Source organism: Rhinopithecus roxellana, chromosome 4 (assembly GCF_007565055.1).
Source record: "Rhinopithecus roxellana isolate Shanxi Qingling chromosome 4, ASM756505v1, whole genome shotgun sequence".
Lineage (NCBI taxonomy): Eukaryota > Metazoa > Chordata > Mammalia > Primates > Cercopithecidae > Rhinopithecus > Rhinopithecus roxellana.
This window is the reverse complement of record NC_044552.1, coordinates 46,750,669-46,777,044: the sequence shown is the minus strand read 5'-3', so window position 1 is coordinate 46,777,044 and position 26,376 is coordinate 46,750,669. Positions and strand designations below refer to the sequence as shown.

General features: G+C 36.7%; 1 protein-coding gene across 2 annotated transcripts in view; it reads left to right on the top strand.

Annotated features, from left to right (window-relative positions):
- PRIM2 (DNA primase subunit 2) overlaps nucleotides 1-26,376 on the top strand; it is a 324,570-nt gene that overhangs the window by 41,601 nt on the left and 256,593 nt on the right. For both annotated transcript variants that reach the window (XM_030928221.1, XM_030928220.1), the window contains exons 6-7: nucleotides 13,779-13,874; nucleotides 15,916-16,053. In XM_030928221.1, the coding sequence (XP_030784081.1) occupies nucleotides 13,779-13,874; nucleotides 15,916-16,053 (234 nt within the window). The remainder of the gene's footprint in view (nucleotides 1-13,778; nucleotides 13,875-15,915; nucleotides 16,054-26,376) is intronic.

The window sequence follows — 26,376 nt, the reverse complement described above, 5'->3', positions numbered from 1 at the left end:
GTAACATAGTGAGACCCAGTCTCTACAGAAAATTAAAAATCAGCTGGGCATGGTGGCGCATTAGCACGCCTGTAATCCCAGGCTGCTTGGGAGACTGAGGCAGGAGAATTGCTTGAGCTTGGGAGATCAAGGCTGTAGCGAGCTGTTCCAGCCTGAGCAACACAGTGAGACCATATCTCAAAAAAAAAAAAAAAAAAAAAAAGAAACTGGGAATATAATCGTTATGACACATTTACCTGTGCTTAGGTTCATATGTTAGTGAGGGAGATATAAATGCTTGTAGTATTCTACATAAATAATATAATAACTATATCTTCCAGCAGACAGGTATGTACAAGCATGGAGGTGGGAGTAACTATGCCTGAGGAAATCTGGTGAAACCTAGCAGAGGTAATATGTAGCTGCATAGAAATTTTCCAGTAGAAACACCGGGTATGGAAAGACATTTCAGATATGGGAAATATGTGTAAAGTCATAGAAGTGAAAGAAAGACAAGGTGCGCTATAGGAAGTGCAGATAGGTTGGTATAATTGGAGTTAGGAGAAGAAAATTGAAACTAGAAAGAGTTTAAAAGGGCCTGGGATAAAAAGGAACTCTGATGGACACAAAGAGCCTGTGTAGTGGGGGATAATGGAGTAAGCGAGCAGGAAGGACACGGAGGTGTGGTTGGGGAAAATGTGTGAGGGTAGGGGTGATGCGTTGCTTGTGAGTTGTGCTGTGATCCTGGGAGTGGACTGCAGAAGTGGAGTGTGAGTGGGTCAGAGGATGCCAGCGACTGTGTGAAAGTAGTGTTGACTGGATCATCCATATGGGTGTAGCAGTCCATTTGGACAGTGGCAGGAAGGTGGATGTTATGATGTTGACAAGATTTGGATTTGGACTATGCCTGTTCCAGGTTTAGTACTGAAAGTCCCACATCCTGAGAAACCTCTCATTCCTGGACAAACTGGGATGGTTGGTCACCATAATGAGATACCAGAAGGATATGATGAACTTGAGGCATTGAAAGGTGGAGAGCAATAATCTGTAAGTGGGGAGGAGCTGGCTAGGTTGGAGGAAAAAGGAGGGAATAAGGTTATGTTAATTTATGCTAGCATGGTGTTCTCATGAGATAGCAAGGAGGTAGAGGTCTTAAGTTACCTGTTTTTTTTTTTTTTTTTTTTCAAGAGATTTGTTTTCTTGTAGAAGAGAAGAAATATGCTTTAGTATAAGTAAATAATCTTTCCTTTTTAGTGTTAATTTTACTGTATTCCAAATGTGCCTATGCTGTTAAAAAAGAAACAGTAATAAAGTAACCAGACAATTGATTTTTATATTGATTAGCTTGGCAGTATTACTGAGACATCAACATATTAATTAGAATGTCAGGATATTAAATTATCATTCATTTTCTAACTTTTAATGTTTTGGATGATTATAAATGACAAAAAAATTTGTGAGTGAAGTACTATACCATCCCATCAATTTTAGTTAATTAATTCAGCCACACAGTGGTAATTATTTCCTTTTTTATTTTCTATTTTTGTCTCTTTGCTAAAGATTTTCCAATTAAAATTTTTTCCTATTATATGGCTCTCCTTTATACATTTAAATGAAGAAAGCACGTTGTAAGAATTGGATTACAGATAGAAAGAAAAGTTTAAAACTAACTTTTATTTTAGGTTGATAAATGTTTGGGTTATTTATCACTGTGTCAGAAACACCTCCAAACCTAAAACAACAATTCCAAAACCTAACATTCAAACCTAAAATCAAAACTTAATTCTAAAACTTGAAACAATACCCATCTTATTATATCTCACACTTCTGAGGGTTAGGGATTCAGACTGGGCTTACAGGGCAATTGTTCTGTTCCACATAGTATTATATATGGGGTTTCTTAGTTGACAACTAGTGTGGTCTAGGATGTCTAAGACGGCTTCACTCACATGCTTGTGCATATGTGAGGACTTCTAGAAAGCTGGACTCTGCTGGAAGCCTTTCCATGTGATCCCTCCAAGGAGGTGGTTGGACTTCTTACTTCGTGATCTAGGACTCCAAGAGAACGAGGTAGAATCTGCCAGTCCTCTCAAAAAATAGGCCTGGGCCTGGCAGGGCATCACTTGTTCCTGTCAAAGTAGTCACAGGCCAGGCCAGATTCAAGGGGAGGGCAAATAGATCTTAACTCTCAATGGAGGATGTTTCAAAGACTTTGCAGCCATCTTTAATCTCCACGTACTGCAGATTGATGATTAGGTCACAGTGCATTTGGGAAACAAATTGCACTTTATAGTCACAGTATTTGCTACCAATATGGAACCTATATTTATTTGAAATGATAATAATGGTATTCAAAATTATAATATTTGCTTTCAGCATTTGATCTATTCACAAAGTTTTAACTTCTTTATAAAAGAAATGATTCCTAATTGTTTTATTGTATGTATATCATACATTTGTTTTAGAAAAGCGGATTCTTTTCCTGGGATGTGCTATTTAGACCAATGATGTATGTCGAACCACTAATGGACCTTAAAAAAAAAATACCGCTCAGGGCTTCAATCTGTAGGTCTGGGTGGCACCAGGAATCTGTAATTTTAAAAAGCTTCACTGGCAAATAATATACATACTTACTTAATGACCAGGGTTTAAGAGAGCTGTGTAGATTCAAATAGAAAACTCCTATCCAAGCTATTTATAAACATGATTGAGTATTGTTGATTGGAAGCTTATAGAAGCTTAAATCTCTGGGAAGCCTTATTTATATCTTTACTTTAGAGGCCAGTGTACTAGACTAGTGGTTCCAAAATAGCATCCCCAAGATGATCATTTGGGAATGTGGGAAGGGAATAAATAATTCAACAGGTATTTTTAGTCTCATCCATTCTTCATTTTGGGGGTGGGTATGGCATGTTTTAAGTGCAGAATGTGTAGTAATACATGCATATAATTTATAAATACACATGTATTGGAAGTATGTGCTGAAAAAACGTTATTGATGACAATGTGTGATGCAAAGATGGAGATCACTATTCCAGTCAGTTTAGGTTATGCATTGGTAAAGACCCCCAAACCTCAGTGACTTGTAGAAAGGTTTTTTCCTTGTTCATATTCTATGTCTTCATGGGCCTGCTACAACCCTGCTGTGTGTCATTTTGACCCTGGACTCAGGCAGATCGAGTAGGCTCTGTATACTGGAACTTAACCAGTTGCTGTGGCAAAAGGAGAGAACTGGGCAAACTACATGCTCATAAAGCTTTTGCTTAGGAATGAAACATGTCACTTCTGCTCACATTTCACTGGCCAAAGCAAGTCACTTGGCTACGCCTTAGTTCAGCAGGTAGGGGGTGTGTAACTCTCCCTTAGTGAGGGACTCAGTACAGGGTGAATAGTAATACAGTCTACACAGACATCCACTACCCTTCTATTTACTGTGTAGAGTATTTGCCTCTCCAGATGCTGCTCCTTAATCTGCTTTCAGGATTTCGACAGAGTGAAATTGCCTCTCTCAGTTTCTGGTTTGATGAAGAATATAAAAAAGAAAAAGATATACAGCCAAAATCCTTAATTCTATTAGCAAGGCAGCATATAAAACAACATAATTTTGGAATATGGAAATATAACTTTACCAAAACAGTTAAAACTCAGTGTAATTTTTACTTGATAAAAAATTATACCATTATACCATGTACTACCATTTGAAACATTCAGGTACTGACTCTTGAGTGGGTGGATATTAATAATAGGGATTGAGGTGTGAGGACTTATGAGTAGTGGTGGCAAGAGCAGAACTTCAAAGCTAGAATGTTCAGAGTCTCTGTTGATTGAACATTAATCAGAGTGAAGGTTGAGCATCTCTAAAATAGTAATGCAAGTCACTCAAAAAATGTGTATTTCATGTAGAGCCATTTGTTTATACATCTCTTTTTAGGAGGATGTTTACTTTGTGAAGCATACTACACCTTGATTATAAGATGTTGCAGTGATAACCTAGCTGGCTTTCATCAGTTATTTTGAATACCCCTGTAGACCAAGATCTGTGTTAGTTTAATGAAATGACAAGTTTATAGAAACTGCATTAGTTGCAGTAAACATTTCACTTTATTACTTGAGGAAAAAGCCTGAAATGTTAGCAACTAATCAAAATGTAAATTACAGATAGTAATAACAAGTGTTTTTTACCATGTATTGAGGGTGCACTGTATGTTAGGCCTATTGTACACACTTTATGTACTTTATTTAATCCCAATAAAAGCTACATGAGACAGGTAGGATTTTCTTCATTTTATCCCTGAAGAAACTGAGGTGTAAAGAGGTTAACTAACCTGCTTAAGATTCAAAGACAGGTTTCTATGGTTTTGAAAACTATTCTCTCTACTAGTTGACTCTGCTTTTGTAATTGTTCCACTGTATCTGTTTTTACTTGTATTCTTTGTTAGTAGAAGCAGGAAGCCATTTAATCTTGTCTTGCTCTTTCAGAGAATGAGTAATTTTTTAGGTATGTAGCCCGTAATCTCATTTAGGAGAACCTAAATAAATGAAATATCCTTATATTTTGTCCAATAGTTTTTAAGGAGAACACAAGAGTAAAGAGAATATTCAAGATTATTTTAGGAATTTGAAATAATGAAGTCAATAGCAGTTTATACTAATTATTTAATAGTAAAGTTTCAGACAGTCATCCTACATTTTTCAATGAGAATTGTCTTATATTTTCCATTTCCATTTTGGTTACAACTAAATAGATAAATGAAGATTTAGAATATGTTTGACAAATGGATGCATTTTTTAATTCACCAAAGAAAACCAGAATATTTACTCATAGCCCATGAAACAGGAAGTGACATGAAATTTAGATCGAATGTGCATGATTTAGAGTATATTTGCTTACTTTGGGCAAAAAGTTTAGAAACACATTGAATTCCTTAGAATTTTATCTATAACTTTTTTTTTTTTTTTTTTTTTTTTGAGACAGAGTCTCACTGTGCCACCCAGGCTGGAGTGCAGTGGTGCAATCTCAGCTCACTGCAGCCTCTGCCTGCCTTCTAGGTTCAAGCTATTCTCCTATCTCAGCCTCCTGAGTAGCTGGGATTATAGGCATGGGCTACCATGCCCGGCTAATTTTTGTATTTTTAGTAGAGATGGGGTTTCACCATGTTGGCCAGGCTGGGCTCAAACTCCTGACCTCAGGTGATCTGCCCACTTCAGCCTCCCAAAGTGCTGGGATTTCAGGCATGAGCCACTGCACCCGGCCCAGAATTTTATCTGTAACTTCTAATCTAAGTAAGACTAGATAGCTTTTATTCTTCTTTGGGTGGGGGTAGATTTCAATGAGAAGAAATATTACATTAAACTCTAATTTTTATTTAAGTTCTTGAATTTTTTTTTTTCAAAATTATATCTTATCTATTTCTAAGGCAGAAGACTATTTGGAGAAGTAAAGTCTCTTGTAGCTAAAGTATTCTGTTGTGTGACAGTTGAACTGATGTGTGCTTCCCTGACATTTACTTGGTAAGCAGTTAATTGCTTACCAAGTTAGAAATAACTGTGGCGTCAGTACTACAAATACTTGAATTTAGGGAAGGGTGAGATGCTATATTATGCTGGGTGAAGTATGAGTGGTACTTAGGTATTGATGTGGGATTTGTTTAGTTAGAACCTAAAACAATATTAGGACAAACATCTGTATGTTCAAAGATACTGGTTTATTGCTGTATAAAAAATGATTATAAAAGGATCATGACAGGTTAACACATTTGACTTCAACTTCAGTTTTACCAGATCTAGGCAAGATTTATTTGTGCAACAAACAATATATGTAATCAATTATAATTATTCTTATTAATGGTGGGGAACACAGAGATGTATATTAAAATTTTATTTAATTTCAGATAAATGTTTACTGGGAAAATTTGAAATACATTTTTATGTTTAAATCGGATGCTTACTTAAAAAGCAATGAAAGACCATCGTGAAGACATGAAGATTTCTTCTCCTTTCACCCTATCTCCCCGATCAGTGTCTTCCTTTATTAATTACTGTTTGAGAATTATAGCTTGGCTCTAAAACTTAAAATAGCTGCTTCCTCTCAGATATTCTCTGCAGTGTGTATCTCGTTGCCTGTTTGAGTTTCAGAACGTTTCCCTCATGGAATGCAAAGTGAGAGGTAAATAGTCAATAAAGTAGAGAAGTTACTGTCAACAGAGATATATGTAAACAAAGCAAATACTAAAGCAAAATAATCTGGCTTTAGCTCTTAGGGAAATATTTGCTATTGCTAAACCTCAATTTAAATACTCTAGAATGAGTGTTGATTATCTATAATTTGTGCTCTGACCCTTAAAATTTTTTACCTATAAAACTTCTCATGGCATCTAGTTGTATTACATTTTTAGTTTCTGTATCTTTATCTTGTCCATCACCAAAGAGGAATTGAGGTGAAAGTTTCCAGTTGATGACTTTGTCTTCCATTGCTTTTAATGTTACATGTTTGTTCAGCTTTTCTGCAAAGTAGTGTCTGTTTATTTGTTTGGAGACCACATGGCCTAGTGGATCTTAACATTGGATAGACTTTGGTTGGAAATCCAGTTTGGTTTCCACTTATATTAATTAGCTGTAAAACTAAGATAATATCCACCTTGTAGGGTTATTAGTAGGATTAAGTGAGATAGTATAAGTAAAATAGTTAGCATAGTAACTAGTAGATAGTACACATGGATTTCAATCATCATCGACTTTTGAATAATCTGCTAGATTGGCACACCTAAACTTCATCCTCTGCTGTATTTCAACTTTCATATAATAAATGGTGAGTGAGGTATTAAGCCCAGCATCTGATGCGCTCCCTCCTCTCACCTCCCGCCCTCCAAGAGGCCCAGTGTGTGTTGTTCCCCACCAAGTGTCCATGTGTTTTTATCATTCAGCTCCCACTTATAAATGAGAACATGTGGTATTTGGTTTTCTGTTGCTGTGTTAGTTTGTTAAGGATAATGGCCTCCAGCTCCATCTATGTCCCTTCAAAGGACATGAGCTTATTCCTTTTTAGGGCTGCATAGTATTCCATGGTGTATGTGTACCACATTTTCTTTCTCCATTCTATCATTGATGGGCATTTGGGTTGATTCCATGTCTTTGCTGTTGTGAATAGTGCTGCAGTGAACATATGTGTGCATGTATCTTTATAATAAAATGATTTATATTCCTTTGGGTGTATACCCAGTAATGGGATTGTTGGGTGCAGTGTTATTTCTGCCTCTAGGTCTTTGAGGAATCCCCACACTGTCTTCCAAAATGGTTGAACTAATTTACTCTTCCACCAGCAGTGTAAACGCCTTCCTTTTTCTCCACAACCTTGCCAGCATCTGTTGTTTTTTGACTTTTTAGTAATAGCCATTCTGACTGGTGTGAGATGGTACCTCATTGTGGTTTTAATTTGCATTTCTCTAATGATCACTGACATTGAGTTTTGTTTTTTTTCATATGTTTGTTGGCTGCATGTATGTCTTCTTTTGAGAAGTGTCTGTTCACGTCCTTTGCCCACTTTTTAATTTTTTTTTTCCTTGTAAATTTGAGTTCCTTATAGATACTGGATATTAGACCTTTGTCAGATGTGTAGATTGCAAAAATTTTCTCCCATTCTTTAGATTGTCTGTTTACTCTGTTGCTAGTTTTTTTTTTTTGCTGTGCAGAAGCTCTTTAGTTTAATTAGATCCCATGTGTCAATTTTTGCTTTTGTTTCAATTGCTTTTGGTGTTTTCATCATGAAATTTTTGCCTGTGCCTATGTCCTGATTGGTAATGCCACTTCTACAGTTTTCATAGTTTTAGCTTTTACATTTAAGTATTTAATCCACCTTGAGTTGATTTTGGTATATGGTATAAGGAAGGAGTCCAGTTTCAATTTTCTGTGTATGGCTAGCCAGTTCTCCCAGCGCCATTTATTGAATAGGGAAATCTTTCCTTGTTGCTTGTTTTTGTTAGGTTTGTTGATGATCAAATGTTGTAGTCATGCGGTCTTACTTCTGGTTTCTCTAATCTGTTCCATTGGTCTATGTGCCTGTTTTTATACCAGTGTCATGCTCTTTTGGTTACTGTAGCCCTGTAGTATAGTTTGAAATCAGGTAGTGTGATGCTACAAGCTTTGTTCTTTTTGCTTAGGGTTGTCTTGGTTATTGGGGCTCCTTTTTGGTTCCATATGAATTTTAAAATAGTTTTTCAAAAAAGTTCTGTGAAGAATGTCAGTGGTAGTTTGATGGGATTAGCATTGAATCTATAAATTGCTTCGGACAGTATGGATATTTTCATGATACTGATTCTTCCTATCCATGAGCGTGGAATATTTTTCCATTTGTTTGTGTCATCTCTGATTTCTTTGAACAATGGTTTGTAGGAAGAGGTCCTTTACTTCCTTTGTTAGCTGTGTTCCTAGGTATTTTATTCTTTTTGTGGCAATTGTAAATGGGATTGCCTTCTTGATTTGGCTCTTGGCTTGGCTACTGTTGATGTGTAGAAATGCTATTTATTTATTTATTTGTTTATTTTTTGAGACAGAATCTTGCTCTGTTGCCCAGGCTGGACTGCAGTGGCGTGATCTTAGCTCACTTTACAACCTCTGCTTCCCAGGTTCAAGTGATCTTCCTGCCTTAGCCCACTGAGTAGCTGGGATTACAGGTGTGTGCCACCATGTCCGGCTAATTTTTGTATTTTTAGTAGACATGGGGTTTCACCATGTTGGGCAGTCATGAACTCCTGACCTCAGGTGGTTCACCTGCCTCAGTCTCCCAAAGTGCTGGTATTACAGGTGTGAGCCACCTCACCCAGCTGGAATGCTAGTGATTTTTGCATGTTAGCTTAGTATCCTGAGACTTTGCTGAAGTTGCTTATCAGCTTAAGAAGCTTTTGGGCTGAGACAGTGGGGTTTTCTAGATATAGGACGATGTCATCTGCAAACAAAGATAGTTTGACTTTCTCTCCTCCTATTTGAATATGCTTTATTTCTTTCTCTTGCCTGATTGCCTTAGCAGGAACTTTCAAGACTGTGTTGAATAGGGGTGGTGAGAAAGGGTAACCTTGTCTTGTGGTGGTTTTCAGGGGGAATGCTTCCAAGCTTTTGCCCATTCAGTATGATATTGGCTGTGGGTTTGTCATGTATGGCTCTTATTATTTTGAGGTATGTTCCTTCAATACCCAGTTTATTGAGAGTTTTTAACATGAAGGGATATTGAATTTTATTGAAGGCTTTTTCTGCATCTATTGAGATAATCATGTGGTTTTTATCTTTAGTTCTGTTTATGTGATGAATCACCTTTATTGATTTGTGTATGTTGAACCAACCTTGCATCCTGAATATGAAGCCAACTTGATCGTGGTGGATAAGCTTTTTGATGTGCTGCTGGATTTGGTTTACAAGTATTTTGTTGAGGATTTTTGCATCAGTGTTCATCAAGGATGTTGGCCTGATATTTTCTTTTTTTGTTGTATCTCCACCGGATTTTGGTATCAGGATGATGTTGACCCTTCTTCATTTCCCAGGCTGGAGAGTAGTGGTGTGATCATAGTTCACTGTAGCCTTAAACTCCTGGGTTCAAGAGATCTTCCCACCTCAGTCTTTTTTTTAAAATTAGCTGGGTGTAATGATGTATGTCTGCAGTCCTGTCTCAGTTGGGACTTCTAGGTACACACCATCACACCCAGCTAATTAAAAAAGCTTTTTTTTAGGTTGGGTATAATGGTTTATGCCTGTAATCTTAGCCCATTGGGAGGCCAAGCTGGGAGAATCACTTGATTCTAGGGATTTGAGACCAGCCTGGGTAACATAGTAAGACCCTGTCTCTATAAAAAATTAAAAAAATGTCCAGGCATGGTGGCTCACACCTGTAATTCTAACACTTTGAGAGGGAAACGGGGGAGGATCCCTTGAGCCCAGGAGTTCAAGACCAGCCTGAGCAACATAGGGAGCTACCATCTCTATAAGAAAAAATAAAATAATATTTAAAAAATTTAAGAATAATTAGCCGGGCATGGTGGTTCATGCCTGTAGTCCCAATTACTCAGAAAGTTCAATTACTCGGTGAGCCATGATCATACCATTGCATTTCAGCCTGGGTGAACAAACAAGACCTTGTTAGAGATGGGAGTTTCACTTAGTCGCCCAGGCTAGTCTCAAACTCCTGGCCTCAAGCGATCCAACCGCCTCAGCCTCCCAAGTAGCTGGGATTACAGATGCCAACTCCCGTGCCTGGCCATTTTTATATTTTAACCATTCTAATTGTCATGTAGTGGTATGTTATTGAGGTTTCCATTATGGTTTCAAACCCTGATGACTAAGGAGGTTGAGCATCTTTTAATACGTGTTTTGGCTCTTTGAGTTTTCTCGTTTGTAAAGTGCCCGTTAATGTTTTTTGCTCATTTTTCTATTGAATTGACTCTTTTTTGTTATTTCTGTCTTGGCTGTTCTTGGCCCTTTGCATATTCTTATACATTTTAGAACGAGCTTATAAATGTCCACACACAGAGGCATACACAAAAGCTATTATGATTTTGTTTGGGATTGTATTGAATCTATAGGTTAATTTGAAGAGATTTAAAACATTTACAGTATTAAATTTTCTGGTTGATGTTTAGGGTATCTCTGTTAATTAATTTTTCCCCAGTTTCTCTCAGTAAGATTTTATATTTTTGTTGGTGAAGGCTTTGTACATATTTTGTTAGATTTATTCCTAGATCCTTGATAGTTTTAATTCTGTTGTAAATGGTAGCTTAAAAAATTCGATTACTGAATTTTGTTGCTGGCATATAGAAATACAATTGATTTTTCTATTTTTTTTATTTTTTGAGACCGAGTCTCACTCTGTTGCCCAGGCTGGACTGCAGTGGCACGATCTTGGCTCACCACAACCTCCACCTTCCAGGTTCAAGCAATTCTCCTTCCCCACCCTCCTGGGTAGCTGGGATTACAGGTGTGCACCACCATGCCCAGCTAATTGTTTTTTTTTGTATCTTTAGTAGAGATGGGGTTTCACCATGTTGGTCAGGCTGCTCTTGAACTCCTGACCTTGTGATCCATCCACCTCAGGCTCCTGAAGTGCTGGGATTACAGGTGTAAGCCACCGCACCTGGCCGGTTTTTCTATATTTGAATCCAGAAGCCTGACTCAATTAGGCCAATAGTTTTAATAATTTATCGTGGATTCTTCTGGATTTTCTAAGTATACTAAATCATATAATCTGCAAATAGAGAGTTTTAGTTCTTCTTTTTCAATCTTGATCCTTTTTTTTCTTACCTATGTTGTTTTTATTCATGGAGTCTCATTTCCTGGTGTGCTTTGTTACTGTTGTATGCTGGAGATTGTGTTTGGAAAGTTATTTGTGGACTACATTGAAGCTTAGGAGGATTATATCTTTCTAGAAGGGTTTTCATTTGTCTTTTTTTTTTTTTTCATTGGCCTGGGGTCATTGTTGATCCAGGACAATTTTAATTTAAATCTGGGATCTGAGATCTCAGACCCATTAGGTAAGTTGAAAATGGGTTGCAGATCCATATATGAAGGCTGATAAGGTTCTGGTTCATCCTCAAGTAATTGTTCACAGTTACAGGAATTTCAGGGGTTTCTTCCTGACTCCACTGAGTTTTACATTTCTGTGCCTAAATTTTTTTTGTCTATTTCTAGAATTTTTTTTTCTTTTTCCTTTTTTTTCTTATATAGGCCTATTCATCTCTGAAATGTCATTTCTTATATTCAACTAGACATGTGTTTGGAACCTGTTTAATAAAACACAGATTTCATTTAGTGATATAAAACAGCACATCACAAAGGTTTTTTGTACAATGCTTGATTTTAGGTCTTAGGGCAGGATATTTGTATGTTCCTGTAAGGGCTCAATGGGCTCAGGAATGTCATTTCTTAGATTCTACAAAATGTGTGTTTGGAACCTTTTTAATGAAAACCCAGGTTCCATTCAGTGATATAAAACAGCACATCAGAAAGCTTTTACTTTTTCTTCTTCTTCTTCTTTTTTTTTTTTTTTTGAGATAAGGGTTTGCTGTGTCACCCATACTGGAGTGCAGTAATGTGATCATGACTTACTGCAGCCTCTAACTCCTGGTCTCAAGCAATCCTCCCACCTTAGCCTCCCAAGTAGCTGAGATTACAAGTGCCTACCACCATACCTGGCTAACTTTTGAATTTTTTTTTTTTTGTAGAGACGGAGTCTCACCATGTTGCCCAGGCTGGTCTCAAACTCCTGGACTCAAGTGATCCTCCCGCCTTGGCCTCCAAAAGTGCTGGGATTATAGATGTGAGCCACCATGCTCGGCCTTTTGCTTTTTTTAAAAAAATCACTTTTTATGGTTTCCACTCCATACAGATTGTGCTTGTCTTTTATTTCTTTACACATGGTAATAGTTATTGTCTGTAAACTTTGTGAATTCTTCTGTTGTTTTTGTTTGTGAAGTACAGTTTTAGTATTTGGAAATTTATTCATAGGAATACTTTGAGGTGTACTGTGAAGGTTCCTCCGGAGAGGATTTGAGTTTGCTTTTGCGAGGTGCCTGGCCTTTTGAATCAGGTACCGCCTTAAAACAAGTTCAAGGCTTGGGATTCCCTGATATCCTACATTATTTGAGCAAGAAGGTCTCTCGTCAGATATCCCACTTTGTGTGCCTGACTTTGTATATTAACTTTCTGTGCTGTAGAGATGTTTTTAAAATTTTATCAGTGTTTTGTTTTGTTTTCTCTAGGAGGTTGACCTGAGTAATATAGCCTGTTTTACTGAAACAGCAAGTTCTACTGCAGTTTATTTAACTAGATACATGTTGGACATTTAGTTTTTTTTTCTTTATTATTATAAATAACACTGTAATGAAGAAAAGTTTTTATTTGTGTGCTTGTCCTGTTATTTACTTGTGATTAATCTGGAAATAAAATAGTTACAATCTGCATTTTTAAAGGCTATTTGATATATATTATCATAGTATGGTACACAAAGATTGTCCTAACACTGTATATTCTAAATCTTGTTAATTCTTACTATTTTCATAGATGGAACATATTACACATTATTTTAATTTAGCATTTATTATTTTTACGTATATAACTATTGGCTGTTCATGTTTTACTACTTTTGGGTTACAAAAGCTTACATACTGCCAACTAGGGGCTTACCGAGGCTAACTCACATGTCAGATGATGTAAATATTTCCTTCAGTTTATCACTTATATTTCATCTTCATTTACAAAAATATATATATATTTTGGTCTTGAAGTTTAACACTTTTACTTATCAGATCTATCAATTTTTTATAGAGCCATAATCAGTCTGAGATAATAAATTTGTAGTTTTTCCTAGAAAAACTAGTGTTTTAAGTTTGGAATTGCCTTATGTGGCTAGAAAATTAAGAAATAGTCAAACCACTCTAACCTCAATTAGGATAGATTAATAAATTAACGTAACTCTAATTAGGATAATGCTCACTTTTAGTCTATATTAACCTGAGTTTTATTATAAATTTTTTCCTTTTTCTCATTAAAATATTTTCTCTTTGTCTGCTACTGTTCTTTTGATGTATACCTTCAGAAACTGGCAAGGTTAAAATTTGAAAGAATATTCAGTTTAGATTTTTTTCTGTATTTTGCCTTCACTAATGATAATGATTCAGATATCATGTTAGAAATGATTTCAGATATCAAGGTTTTAAAATTTTTAATAAAAGTAAACAGTATTCATTAATATAGGAAATCATTTTATTGAAACTGAATGAGGACTTCAAATTTTTATAACAGCTTAAAATATGTTTTTTTAGATAAGTGATGAAGAGAAGACTCTTCGAGAACAGGAGATTATTGCCTCATCACCAAATTTGAGTGGATCTAAGTTGGCGTTGGAGTCCATTTATAAAGTATGTAAACATGTAAAATACTTCCTAGGTTTTGTTAAATATGTCACATTGAGCTTTATATACATATTTAATTAATCCATTTTTATAGCCTCTCATCACCACAGCTATTGCGTCTCTTGCACAGATACTGTCCTCATTGCACTAATGGTGTGCCAGTGTTCTCTGCTGGGCTGTCTCCTTCCACAGATGCATTCCCAACCCTGCTTGGGCTCTGACCTCCCACTACAGGCTGTTTTCCTAAAGGAAACCCTCCTCGCATTGTTTGGGTCCTTACACCCTGCACTGGGCTATCCCCTGCCAGGAAACCCTCATCACCCATTTGGCCCAGCACTCTGTTTGGATTGCTGCCTTGCGTAGAAGCCCCTTTCACTTCTCTTGGCCTCTGACATCGTGGTGTCTTGCCTCATGGTCTTTCTGGCATTCCACTGGGCTCTGACATTGTAAGCCTACTTTTTTTCCTATGGGAATGCCCTCCTTAACCTACTCAGATTCCATCATCCAGTGCTGGACCACCTCAGTTTCCCCTCCCCACTCAGTGTCGAGAACTACTTCACATGAACCCTTCCAGGAGGGGAAGAGGGATGAGTTTAAATTCATTTTACAATTTGATAACTGCAACCCCACAATTTCCTTTGAAAAGAATGTGCTAATTATTATGAGTGAGTGCCAGTAGTTGAAAATCCTGCCCCATTCCAGCTTCTTTGTTTTGACTGTTGGGCCATCATTCAGTCAGCCTTTTAAGCTTAGAGTGTGGGGATCAATATATATTTCTCTTACACTACACATTTCCAGTTACTCTGCCTTCACTTCATATTTTGCTTCTACTTGGGCATTTTTATGTCCTCTGTGACCACCTTAATAAGCTAGAATCATGGAATATTATGGCTAAAGAATCCCTAAGGGTCAGTTAGCCTATCTCTTCCTCCCCTCTCTCAGTTTTACAGATCTGGCTGCTGAGATTTAGAGGCATTCATTAAATTCACCAAATAAGTCTAGTCAGTATCAGAGCCTGGACTAGAACTCATGTTTCTTCCCTATATTAATTGCAGTAAACCCTCTTACCTGCTCCTCTAATATGTCCTATGTAAGCTACCTATTTGGTGTAGTATCGCACAATTCTATCCTGTAGGGCTCTTTGACTTTCCATGTGTGCCCATGAGGGCAGGGACTGTGTTGTAATTGTAGAAATCAGTAAATTAATTGAAGGTTGTTGAAAAACACATGATCTGCTTATAGTGTGAGATGTCGTTGGATATAGAGAAAATTGTATGCATTTATATTTAATTCTTCCTTAAAACTTGAATGAATAGGCAATTTGGGAGTCATTTTTCACCTACTTTTTTAACCTTGTTTTTTAAAAAAAGAAAAACTATTGGAGAGTAAGAATGATTTTTACAGTTTACTAATATCATACTTTGCTCATCTCAGAATTTTAGGATTGTTCATAGGGTTTAAAAATCTAAGATTTTTAAAAATAAATTCTTGGGGCAAATACTTATTTTAATAGCAAAACCGAATGCTTGTTATTGTTTCCATTTCTTAGTATTGAGATTAGCTTTCTCAATGTATTTCTCTGGAGTGAGAACGGAAACATAGATGAAGAAATTGGAATTACTTTACTCACAAGTAATTTTCAGCACTGAATATGTTGTTTACAAATTAGGATTCTCTGTAATGCAGAATACAATGTGGGATATGTGAGGTGAATGCAACATGTGTAGAAGTCTTGAGTTAAGAGTTTGAAATCCTGGGGATTATGTTTTGTAAATTCAGAGGTTAAGGAATAAAAGAAAGCATTGCAACTTGGCCTTTTAGTGTTAACTATTTTTCAAAACATAACTCTGAAATGAACATACTTTTGTACTGCCACTCTTTGCTAATGCTGTTGAGTTTTAAGGAGGATAAATTAATCATTTTGTTATTCTTTTGGCTCTGCTAGGACTAATGAATTTCTTTGTTTATACTTTATACATATGAAGACTTAGGAGGATTTCTTAATGACAGGTGCTGACTTATTTTCCCTCTTTCACTCTTAATTCAGATCCCTTTTGCTGATGCTCTGGATTTGTTTCGAGGAAGGAAAGTCTATTTGGAAGATGGCTTTGCTTACGTACCACTTAAGGACATTGTGGCAATCATCTTGAATGAATTTAGAGCCAAACTGTCCAAGGCTTTGGCAGTAAGTATTTTATTTTATTTCTGTATTTGACATGTTCACACTTTCAGTTATATACCCTTGGTAGTTTTGTTCTGTGTTTCTCTAGGAAATAAGTTAATTCACTTTTCAGAATGATATTCAGATTACTTATGATATTGTACTATTAATCCTAAAACTCCTAGGTTTTTATTTGTTACTACTCGTAGTTGGTTTTTAAGTTTTTTTTCTTGATCCTACTAATACCAATGCTGAATGATAAATTTTGTGAGTAACCTCTGTGGGTTTCTTCATGGTCATATCTTTTTTCCTTAGAAATAGACTTCATATATGGCTCTTAACAATTAATGTGGCCTGTGGTAGATATAACTCCTAGATTTCTGTTCTGAATTAGTATTTGGTATCAGTAGAAGACAATATAGAAGAAAATCTTAAGTACTAACACAGTGATATGCTAGTGCTGCAATGAATAGCTCCGTACTGGGTGAATTTGGAGGTACCTGTGTTGAACAAATGACATGATCAGTGATTTTTAAGTAGTTTGTTGGAAGTGTGACTCTTAAGTGGTGATATCTTAAACTATACACATTTTTATATGTAAAACACATATTTTACAGTTGTTGTCTCTTAATCTGAGTCTAGTTTTTAATACTTTTTTTGTACCTGATGCAGAAGACAACTTCAAAGTTTTGTGACATGGCTGTTTTAAACTATACTGATCATAGTGTAAGCATATGCCAAGCTTTCCTTCTGAGTTAAAAATTGTAGTATTTTCTGATATAAATAAATTTTTATTGATTCTCTGGGGTTACCTAAATATGTATAATTTAGCTATGTCAGCATTTGGGAAGACTAAAATATTAACTCTGTTTATTAAATGAAGGAATTTATGAGAACACCTAGCATAACAGATACTTAGTAACTGTTAATATTCTTTCTCCATTCCTAATCCTGTTATTTCTTTATCCTCATTAAAGTTGATGCTTTTAAATTTTTTCTTTACTTGTCTGTCACTGCCCTAGATTATATTCTAGTTATAACTAAGAATAGTGTCTTTCACCACTGTGAACCTCTGTGGAAGACACTGATGTTTGTCTACTGTTTGGCCATTACTCTTTTATTATTCTTAGTTTTATTCACCCATTTTCTCTCTGTTGACATTTTAGACCACATTTCTTTGTGTGAAATAGACAAATATTTTCCAGGATATTGGACAGTTTTAGCTGTCATCTATTAAATGCTGGTGGTGGCCCCCAGTCTCCATGACAACCAAAAATATCACCATACATTTCAGAAAACTTCTGGCATGTTAGTACTACTTTTAAGCTGATCATAGTCATTTCCTTCTTACCAAATCTTTGATTTATGCCTGTGACAATGTAATTGTGGCTAAAAAGTATGAGTTCTTTGGGGGCTTCTGAAAAAAGTTTTTCTTGCTAAAAAAAAAAAAAAAAAAGAAAGGCATGTGGGATGAAGCAGTCTTTTTTACCCCCTCTGGATATTGTTGTAACTGAATGTGATGCCTGGAACAGCTGCAGCCATCTAGAGATGAGGCAGGTACCTTTGGGACAACCCGATTTGCTGCATAGATATGTAGAAAGATGGAAAGAATCTGAGTCCTTGTTGCGGTCATTGAGTTGCTAAATTAACCTATTCTGGAACCACCAAACTTTTTATTACATGGGATAATGAAGTTTTCATTTTTAAAGGCACTAACTTAGGAACTCATATTTGAGTGGAATTCTCTTTCTCTAGTAGCAGAAAACATCCTGGTACCTAGATCAATGTCTGCATTAGTATTTTCTTTTCCAGTGGCAGGTAATAGCCTGTGCTACATTAACCAATAAATATAATCTGCTAGCTCATAAAACTGAGAAGTCTAGACATAGTATGGACTTCAGACATAGCTTGCTGAATGTTTCATCCCTTTCTCTGAATATATCTTTACCCTTATGTATATGCCTTATCCTCAGTCTGGCTTTCTGATGGTTGCAAAAATAGTTACCATGGGATCAGGCTTTATTTCTGTATAGCATACTATCTAAAAGAGTTTCTTTGTCCCAGGGCAGAAGTTTGAAATCTAGGTGTTGGCATGGCCATGCTTCCTCTGAAGGTGCTGGGGAAAGATCTGTTCCACATCTCTCTTCTGGCTTCTGGTAGTTCTTTGACTTGTGGCAACATAACTCCAGTCTTCACACGGCATTCACCCTGCATGTCCCAAATTTCTGCTTTTTCTAAGGATATCAGTCATATTGGAATATCATTTTTCTGAGGATATCAGTCACCTCTCAACTCCAATGTGACCTCATTGTAACTAAGTACATCTGCAACAATCCTATTTCTAAATAAGGTCACATTCTGAGGTACTGGGGGTTAGTACCTCAACATACGATTTTTTTTGGGACAGAGTTTAATCCATATCACATGTCTATCACTAAAGCAGTTATTGTGGTTTAAGGGGTAGCCAAGCCTAAGGATTGTATGTCTGCCCATTTAGATGGGGGATCATGGGAGCTGAGAGTCAGTGTGTTCCTGAAACCACAATATCCCAAACAAAAATGGATGATTGGTAGGAATGGGGAGACGGGAGAATGATGATGGGGAGGCAGACAACAATTTTCTACTACCTAGAAAAGACACTTAATATGAATTAAATGTACAAAGTTTTTCACTTTGTAATTTCTATTCAAGCCAAGCTGCCCAGTGCCTAATAATCTAACTATGAAAATGAATCTGAAATTCTTTTACTTTTGGGGTTTTAAAGCTACTTCTGATTTTGTGTATTGCAAAGCTTGAATACATTTTTAATAAGTTTTGACTGTTTATTTTATAAATTTGCCTTGAAAGCAACTTTAAAAAGTTGTACATTTGCCACACATTTTTATTTTAGATAAGTCAAGATATTCCATGTATATTTGTGATTTATCATCCCAATATTCCAGTGTAGAAAGAAGGGTATGTGGCAGATTTTTGCGAAATTTTACAATTTTTTTCTACTTTCTGGGTAGAAGTGAGGGATCTATACTGAAAGAAAAGACAAAACTTGGGTTCCTAAGTTTGTAGTATATTCATTTTCAGCCAGCTGCACCTAAGCTTTGTACCTTGTTGATGAGAAATACAGTATTTATGAACTTTTAATTCCATTCTTCTTTACTTCTTTCTACTCATTCTTCCTGCTCCAAGCATACTGTTTAAAAAAATTAATACTTTAAAAAACTTTGAAATATCACAGACTTACAGAAAATTAAGTGGAAAATAGCAACTTTTTCTTTAAATCATTTGAGAATGAGTTCCCAGCCTGATGTCTTGTCACCCCCAATACTTGTTAGTGTTTATTTCCTTCATACCGAACATTTTCCTGCATAACCACAATTCAACATCAAAATAAGAAAATTAATGTTGATAAGTTACTACCATCTAACCCTCAGACCCCATTGAGGTTTCACCAGTTGTCTCAATCACATCCCATACGCAATTTTAATTCATATTTGTTATTTAGTTGTCATGTCTCTTTAGTCTCCTTCAGTCTGCCACAGATTCTTAGTTTCTCTTAGATTTTCATGGACTTTGTTACTTTTGAAGATTATCAGCAGTTATTTTGTATCTCTCAGTTTGGGTTTATCTGGTGTTTCTGCCAATTTAGATTCAAGTTAGACATTTTAAGCAGTACTGTTACAGAAATTATGCTATGTTCTTTTCATTGCATTCTGTCAGATTACATGATTTTGATTCAGCCCAATTCTGATTGGCTTTATCAAAATTTATCCATTCTCTTGTTGATAGGCATTTGGCTTTTTTTTTTTTTTTTTTGGTTATCGCGAATACTGCTGCTCTGAACATTGTAGCACATATTTTGGAAAACATATTTCTGTTGATTATGTGTTTAGGAATGGAATTGTAGGGTATTGAGTATATCTGTGTACAGCTTTAATGAATTTAGATTTACTTTAAATGGATTTATTCTGGCTGAGTGGGGTGGCTCACACCTGTAACTCTAGTCCTTTGGGAGGCAGAGGTGGGAGGATTGCTTGAGCTCAGGAGTTTGAGACCAGCCTGGGCAACATAGTGAGAATCCATCTCTACTAAAAACAACAACAACAAAAACTAGCCAGGTGTGCTGGCATGCGCCTGTTAGTCCCAGCTACCTGGGAGGCTGAAGTGGGAGGATCACTTGAGGCTGGGAGATTAAGGCTGCAATGAGCTATAATGATGCCACTGCACCTCAACTTAGGTAGCAGAGTGAGACCCTGTCTCAAAAAAAAAAAAAAAAAGAAAGAAAGGAAAGGATTTGTCTTGATTACGGGTGGGCTGTGGAGAATTCTGGCCTTGGTGTCTTGGATTTAATAGAAGATAGATAGTGACTTGCTTTCTCCTGGGTGGTTCAGGGCTGAGCCTGGTTGAGAGGAGGTCCAGAGAGCACTTTTTCTTATGTAGAAGAGTGGTGGGAGTTGTTGCCTGGGAGCCTGTCCTGACAGCTGTGGAAAGGAGCAGGAGGGAAGCAAAAGAGTTTCGTTTAGGGCTGTGGCGAAGTAGAAATCTAAACCTATTGCTATGGTCTCTTTATTACTGTCCTTTCCGTTGAGGAAGGTTTTGACCTTGGAGTATGTAATTGAAAAATTTCAGCTTTATGAATGGAAATATTCTTGTGTGATAAGAAAAAGTACCCTAAAGTAGATTTTTTGAAAGGTATTTTGATGAGTGGTAGAAGATGAAATAAATGGTTCTGGGGGAAGTTGTAAATTGATAAGAGTTTTACCCCAGGTGATACCTGAAAGCTTATTCTTAACCTATGATCATATGACTTTTATAATATAACTATCTAGCTTTTGAACATGGTTTAGGACTGATAAAAATTTGACATTACTTTTTCCTTTGATAGGAACTCTGTGGCCCCACTTCCTCTCAGAACCTTCCCTTAAGTCCCAAGATTGTGCTAAGTGTATCTCCTTTGTGTTCCCACAGCATTCTGCACACGACCAAATTACAGTGAAATTATTCTTATTATGTGTTTTCCTCCTCAATTAAAATGTAAGTTCTTTGAGAGTGAGGGGTTTCTCTTAATTCAAATTTTTATCAAGTGTAGCATGTGGCACATAGGGTTAGTGCTCAGTAAAATTGTATTGAACTGACAGATACCAAATCATGATATAAACTTTCTTTTGTTCAGTTTACTGTTTATATATGCTGTTGATCCCACTATAAGTCACTGAGACAGAAAGGGGTTATAATGTGCATTATATGGATGAGGAAAATGCAGCGCAGAGAGGCCAAAGTAATTTGTCCAAGATTATGTTGGCTAATAATTGCTGGAGCCCTGACTTGATCTTAGGTTTTCTGATTGTAATTCTTAGGGTCTTTTGATGGTAACTGTGCCTTTGTCAAGAGTTGTATAACCAGGTGATTTAGGTCTTCAAACTCTGATAAAATTTTCAAAGGTAAGTATATTAAGGTCCAGTCACAGAGCAGGCACAAGGGGTAAATTTGGAGCTATGATTCAATAGATTGATAACCAGTTAGGGAAAAGAATGAGGGAAAGATAGATTTTTTTTTTTTTTTTTTTTTGCTTCATATGGCAATTTTAGAAGCTGTAGCCAATTCTTTTATTTAATGGTTTATTTGTAAATAACTTTTTATTTGTTTATCCATGCATAGTTTTGGGTACTAGAGGTACACTACTTAACAAATGAGATGAGATTTCTTCTCTTACAAAGCTTATATTCTAGTGGGAGATAGACAATTATTGAAGAAATAAACAATAACAATATTGTAAATGACACGAGGGAGCCAGCTGAACAAATATAGAGGGAACTGCATTCCAGGCAGGAAAAGTCACTAATGCAAAGGCCCCAAAAGGGAGGAATCTTGGCTTTTTTTTAAGAATCAGAAAGGCCAGTGTAGCTAGAGCATAGTGAGCTATGGTAGAACGCTACCAAATAAGGCTGCAATGGCTAGGTGTAGGACTCTGTGAGACTTTGAGGTAGAGTCCCAGGGTAAAGAGTTTGATTTTTTTTTATCCTAATATAGTGGAAAGACATTGGATGATTTTGAATAAGTGAGTGATATGTTCTGATTTATGTTTAAAATAGATGACTGTGGCTGCTGCTTGAAAACCATTTTGGGGGATAAAAAAGGAATGGAAGCGGGAGGACTAGACTGGAAGTTTTCACATTAATCTAGATAGTGACTTGAAATGGATTGGTTGTGGTGATGTGACTGAAAGAAGTCAGTGGATTTCAGTTAGTTTTTGAAGTATTATTAACGTGGTGGATTGGTTGTGAGAGAAAGAAGAGTCAGCATAATGATGATGAGAGCTTAAGCGTAGTGAAAATTTAATATTTGCCAAGTGCTGTTGTAAATGCTTTATATGAATTAATGCATTTAGTCTTTATAGTAACCCTATAAGGCAGGTACCATTATCACTCTCTGAGGCTTGTAGTATCTTTGTACAGGTAGTGAGGAGCAGAAGCAGGATTTGAATCCATACAGTCTGGCATCAAGGTCTATGTTCTTGACCACTGTATTACACTGCCTAGAATTTTGGCTTGAATAATTTATTAGGGGGTGATGCCTTTGCCAAGATGTAGAAGACTCTGAGAAAAATACATAAAATAAAACAAAGAGTTCTATTCTGACCATGTTAAGTAGAAGGTTCTTATTGGTTACACAAATGGAGATGGCAAGTTTGAAGTTGGATTTGAGTGTCTACATTTTTGGGGAGGAGCATGTGAAGCCATGAGACTCCAGGAAGAGTGTGGGATGTCAGTGGAGAAGAGAGGGAGCCCACAGCTGAGCTTGGTTTCCATACACCTCCACTTGATACCATTAAGCAGAGAACATACTTTCTTTGTTGTTAGAAAATGGGGCAGATCCTTAAATTGGAGCTAGATTTCTTTGAGGCAGAAATCTCTTTTTTCTCACACAGTGTAACTATTTATTTTTATTTTTTATTTTTAGACAGGGTCCCTACTCTGTCACCCAGGCTGGAATGCAGTGGTGCAATTACAATTCACTGTGGCCTTGACCTCCCAGGCTCAGGCAGTCCTCCTGCCTTAGCCTCCTGAGTAGCTAGGACCACAGGCATGTGCCAACATGCCTGGCTAAGTTTTTATTAATAAAAGTTTAATGTAGAGTTGGGAGTTTCCCTATGTTGCCTGGGTTGGTCTAGAATTCCTGTGCTTAAGTGATCCTTCTACCTGAGCCTCCCAAAGTTCTGGAATTACAGGCGTGAGTCACCATGCCTGGCCTTAATTTCACTTTCTATTTGTGAGACTCATCCTTAGAGGGTACTGGTAAAACATTAATGAAACCAGACTTCCAGAAAATGTATTTATACACATCTTATTTAGATATAGAAAAAAGGACTTTGAGAAGTTCCCAGGAAGGTAATTGACAGGCAGGTAAGTGGTTCTTACTTGGAGTCACAGAAAAAAGCAAGGATTTTCTTTTTTTGAAAAGGATTTCCTTTTTCACATTTAAAAAATACCAGTTGGGTCTGTGACTCACTAAATGTTTGTTGATTTGGAAAAATATGCTTTGTAGGCACTTGATCAGGTAATTTTTATTTCTAAAGAGTTTGGAATCCTCTTAAATCTTGTATCCTCTTTTTAAAAGTAGTGTTCAATTTTCTTCCTTAAACTGTGATTAAATATAATTAATTTTCTTGAATGGTTACTTAGTTGGGAATCATATGGGAGTTTTTTTTATTTTTTTTTGAGATGGAGTCTCGCTCTGTCACCCAGGCTGGAGTGCAGTGGCGTGATCCCAGCTCACTGCAAGCTCTGCCTCCCAGGTTCATGCCATTCTCCTGCCTCAGCCTCCCAAGTAGCTGGGACTACAGATGCCCACCACTGCACCCGGCTATTTTTTGTATTTGTAGTAGAGACGGGGTTTCACCGTGTGAACCAGGATGGTCTCGATCTCCTGACCTCGTGATTCTCCCACCTCGGCCTCCCAAAGTGCTGGGATTACAGGTGTGAGCCACCGCGCCCGGCCCATATAGGAGTTTTCTTACTATTCATGTACAACTAGCTGATGTCTTGGGTTCTAGTTAGCATGTCTTTTAAAATATACTGATTATTTAATGCCATTTTACAGTGGTCACTGTGAACTAGTCAGTGCTGCAGTGAATCCGTCAATATGCAAGTAGTGCTTCACCTCCTTTCACATGCTTTCACCTCCACCCTTACTGTCAGGCACCAGTTCATTTGTTCTCCCTTGCTTCTGATCGGTAGGAAACAAAATGTTGCAATTGAAAGCCATGAGACTATTAGGAAGGTGCAAAAGTAATTGTGGTTTTTGTCTTTACTTTTAATGGCAAAGACTGCAATTACTTTTGCGCCAACCTAATAACAGAAAAAAAATCATTTTTTGGGGAAAAATAAACATATGCCCTTTCTAGTTAGACAGGTTTGTTGACTGAGGTTGCTCAGCTGAACTTGATTGTTGTTCTATTTGTGAGATACTGGTTTGTTAACCTTTTTCTAAGATGCAGTTTACAATCTGTTGTCTATTCAACACACATTTCTTTTTTTTTAACTTTTAGGTTTGGGGGTCCATGTGAAGGTTTGTTACATAGGTAAACTCATGTCATGGGAGCTTGTTGTACAGATCATTTGATCACTCAGGTATTAAACTCAGTACCCAATAGTTACCTATTCTGCTCCTCTCCTTCCTCCCAACCTCCACCCTCAGGTAAACCCCAGTGTTTGTTGTTCCCTTCTGTGTGTTCAAGAGTTCTCATCATTTAGCTCCCACTAAGTGAGAACATGCGGTATTTGGTTTTCTGTTCCTGAGTTAGTTTGCTAGTTATTAGCCTCCGGCTCCATCCATGTTCCCACAAAAGACATGACCTCATTATTTTTTTGGTTACATAGTATTCCATAATGTATGTGTACCACACTTTCTTTATCTAGTCTGTCACTGAGGGACATTTAGTGTCTTTGCTATTGTGAATAGTGCTGCTATTCCGTGTCTTTGCTATTGTGAGTAGTGCTGCAGTGAACATTAGTGTACATATGTCCTGATGGTAGAATGATTTATATTCCTCTGGGTATATACCCAGTAATGGGATTGCGGGGTTGAATTATAGTTCTGCTTTTAGCTCTTTGAGGAATCACTGTATTGCTTTCCCCATTGGTTGAACTAATTTACACTCCCTCCAACAGTGTATAAGTGTTCCCTCCTCTTCGCAACTTCATCAGCATCTGTTATTTTTTGACTTTTTAGTAATAGCATTCTGACTGGTATGAGATGGTATCTCATTGTGGTTTTGATTTTCATTTCTGTAATGATCATTAATATTGAACTTTTGTTCATATGCTTCTTGGCCACATGTATGTCCTCTTTAGAGAAGTGTCTGTTCATGTCCTTTGCCCGCTTTTTAATGGGGTTGTTTATCTCTTGTATATTTAAATTCCTTGTAGATGTTGAATATTAGACCGTTGTCAGATGAATAGTTTGCAAGTATTTTCTCCCATTCTGTGGGTTGTCTGTGTACTCTGTTGATAGTTTCTTTTTCTGTGCAGAAGCTGTTAAGTTTAATTAGATCCCATCTTTTCTTTTTCTTTTTTGCTTTTGGTGTCTTTGTCATGAAATCTTTGCCCATTCCTGTGTCCAGATGGTATTGTCTAAGTTGTCTTCCAGGGTTTTCATTGCTTTGGGTTTTACATTTAAGTCTTTAATCCATTTTGAGTTGATTTTTATATATGGTATAAGGAAAAGTCCAGCTTCAATCTTCTGCATATGGCTAGCCAGTTATCCCAGCACCATTTATTGAATAGGGAGTCTTTTCCCCATTGCTTGTTTTTGTCAGCTTTGTTGAAGATCATATGGTTGTAGGTGTGTGACCTTATTGCTGGGCTCTCTATTCTGTTCCATTGGTCTGTGTGCTTGTTTTTGTACCTTTACCATGATGTTTTGGTTACTGTATCCTGTACTATAGTTTGAAATTGGTAGTGTGATGCCTCAAGCTTTGTTCTTTCTCCTTAGGATTGCCTTGGCAATGAATATCAGGCTCTTTTTTAGTTCCATATGAACTTTCAAATAGTTTTTATTTATTTATTTATTTAGTTCTGTGATGAATGTCATTGGTAGTTTGATAGGAATAGGATTGAATTATATAAATTGCGTTGGGTGGTATGACCATTTTAATGATATTGATTCTTCCTGTCCATGAGCGTGGAATAGTTTTCCATTTATTTGTGTATCTCTGATTTCTTTGAACAGTCTTTTGTAATTCTTATTGTAGCGATCTTTCACCTCCCTGGTTAGCTGTATTGCTAGGTATTTTATTCTTTTTGTGGCAATTGTGAACGGGATTGCCTTGTTGATTTGGCTCTCAGCTTGGCT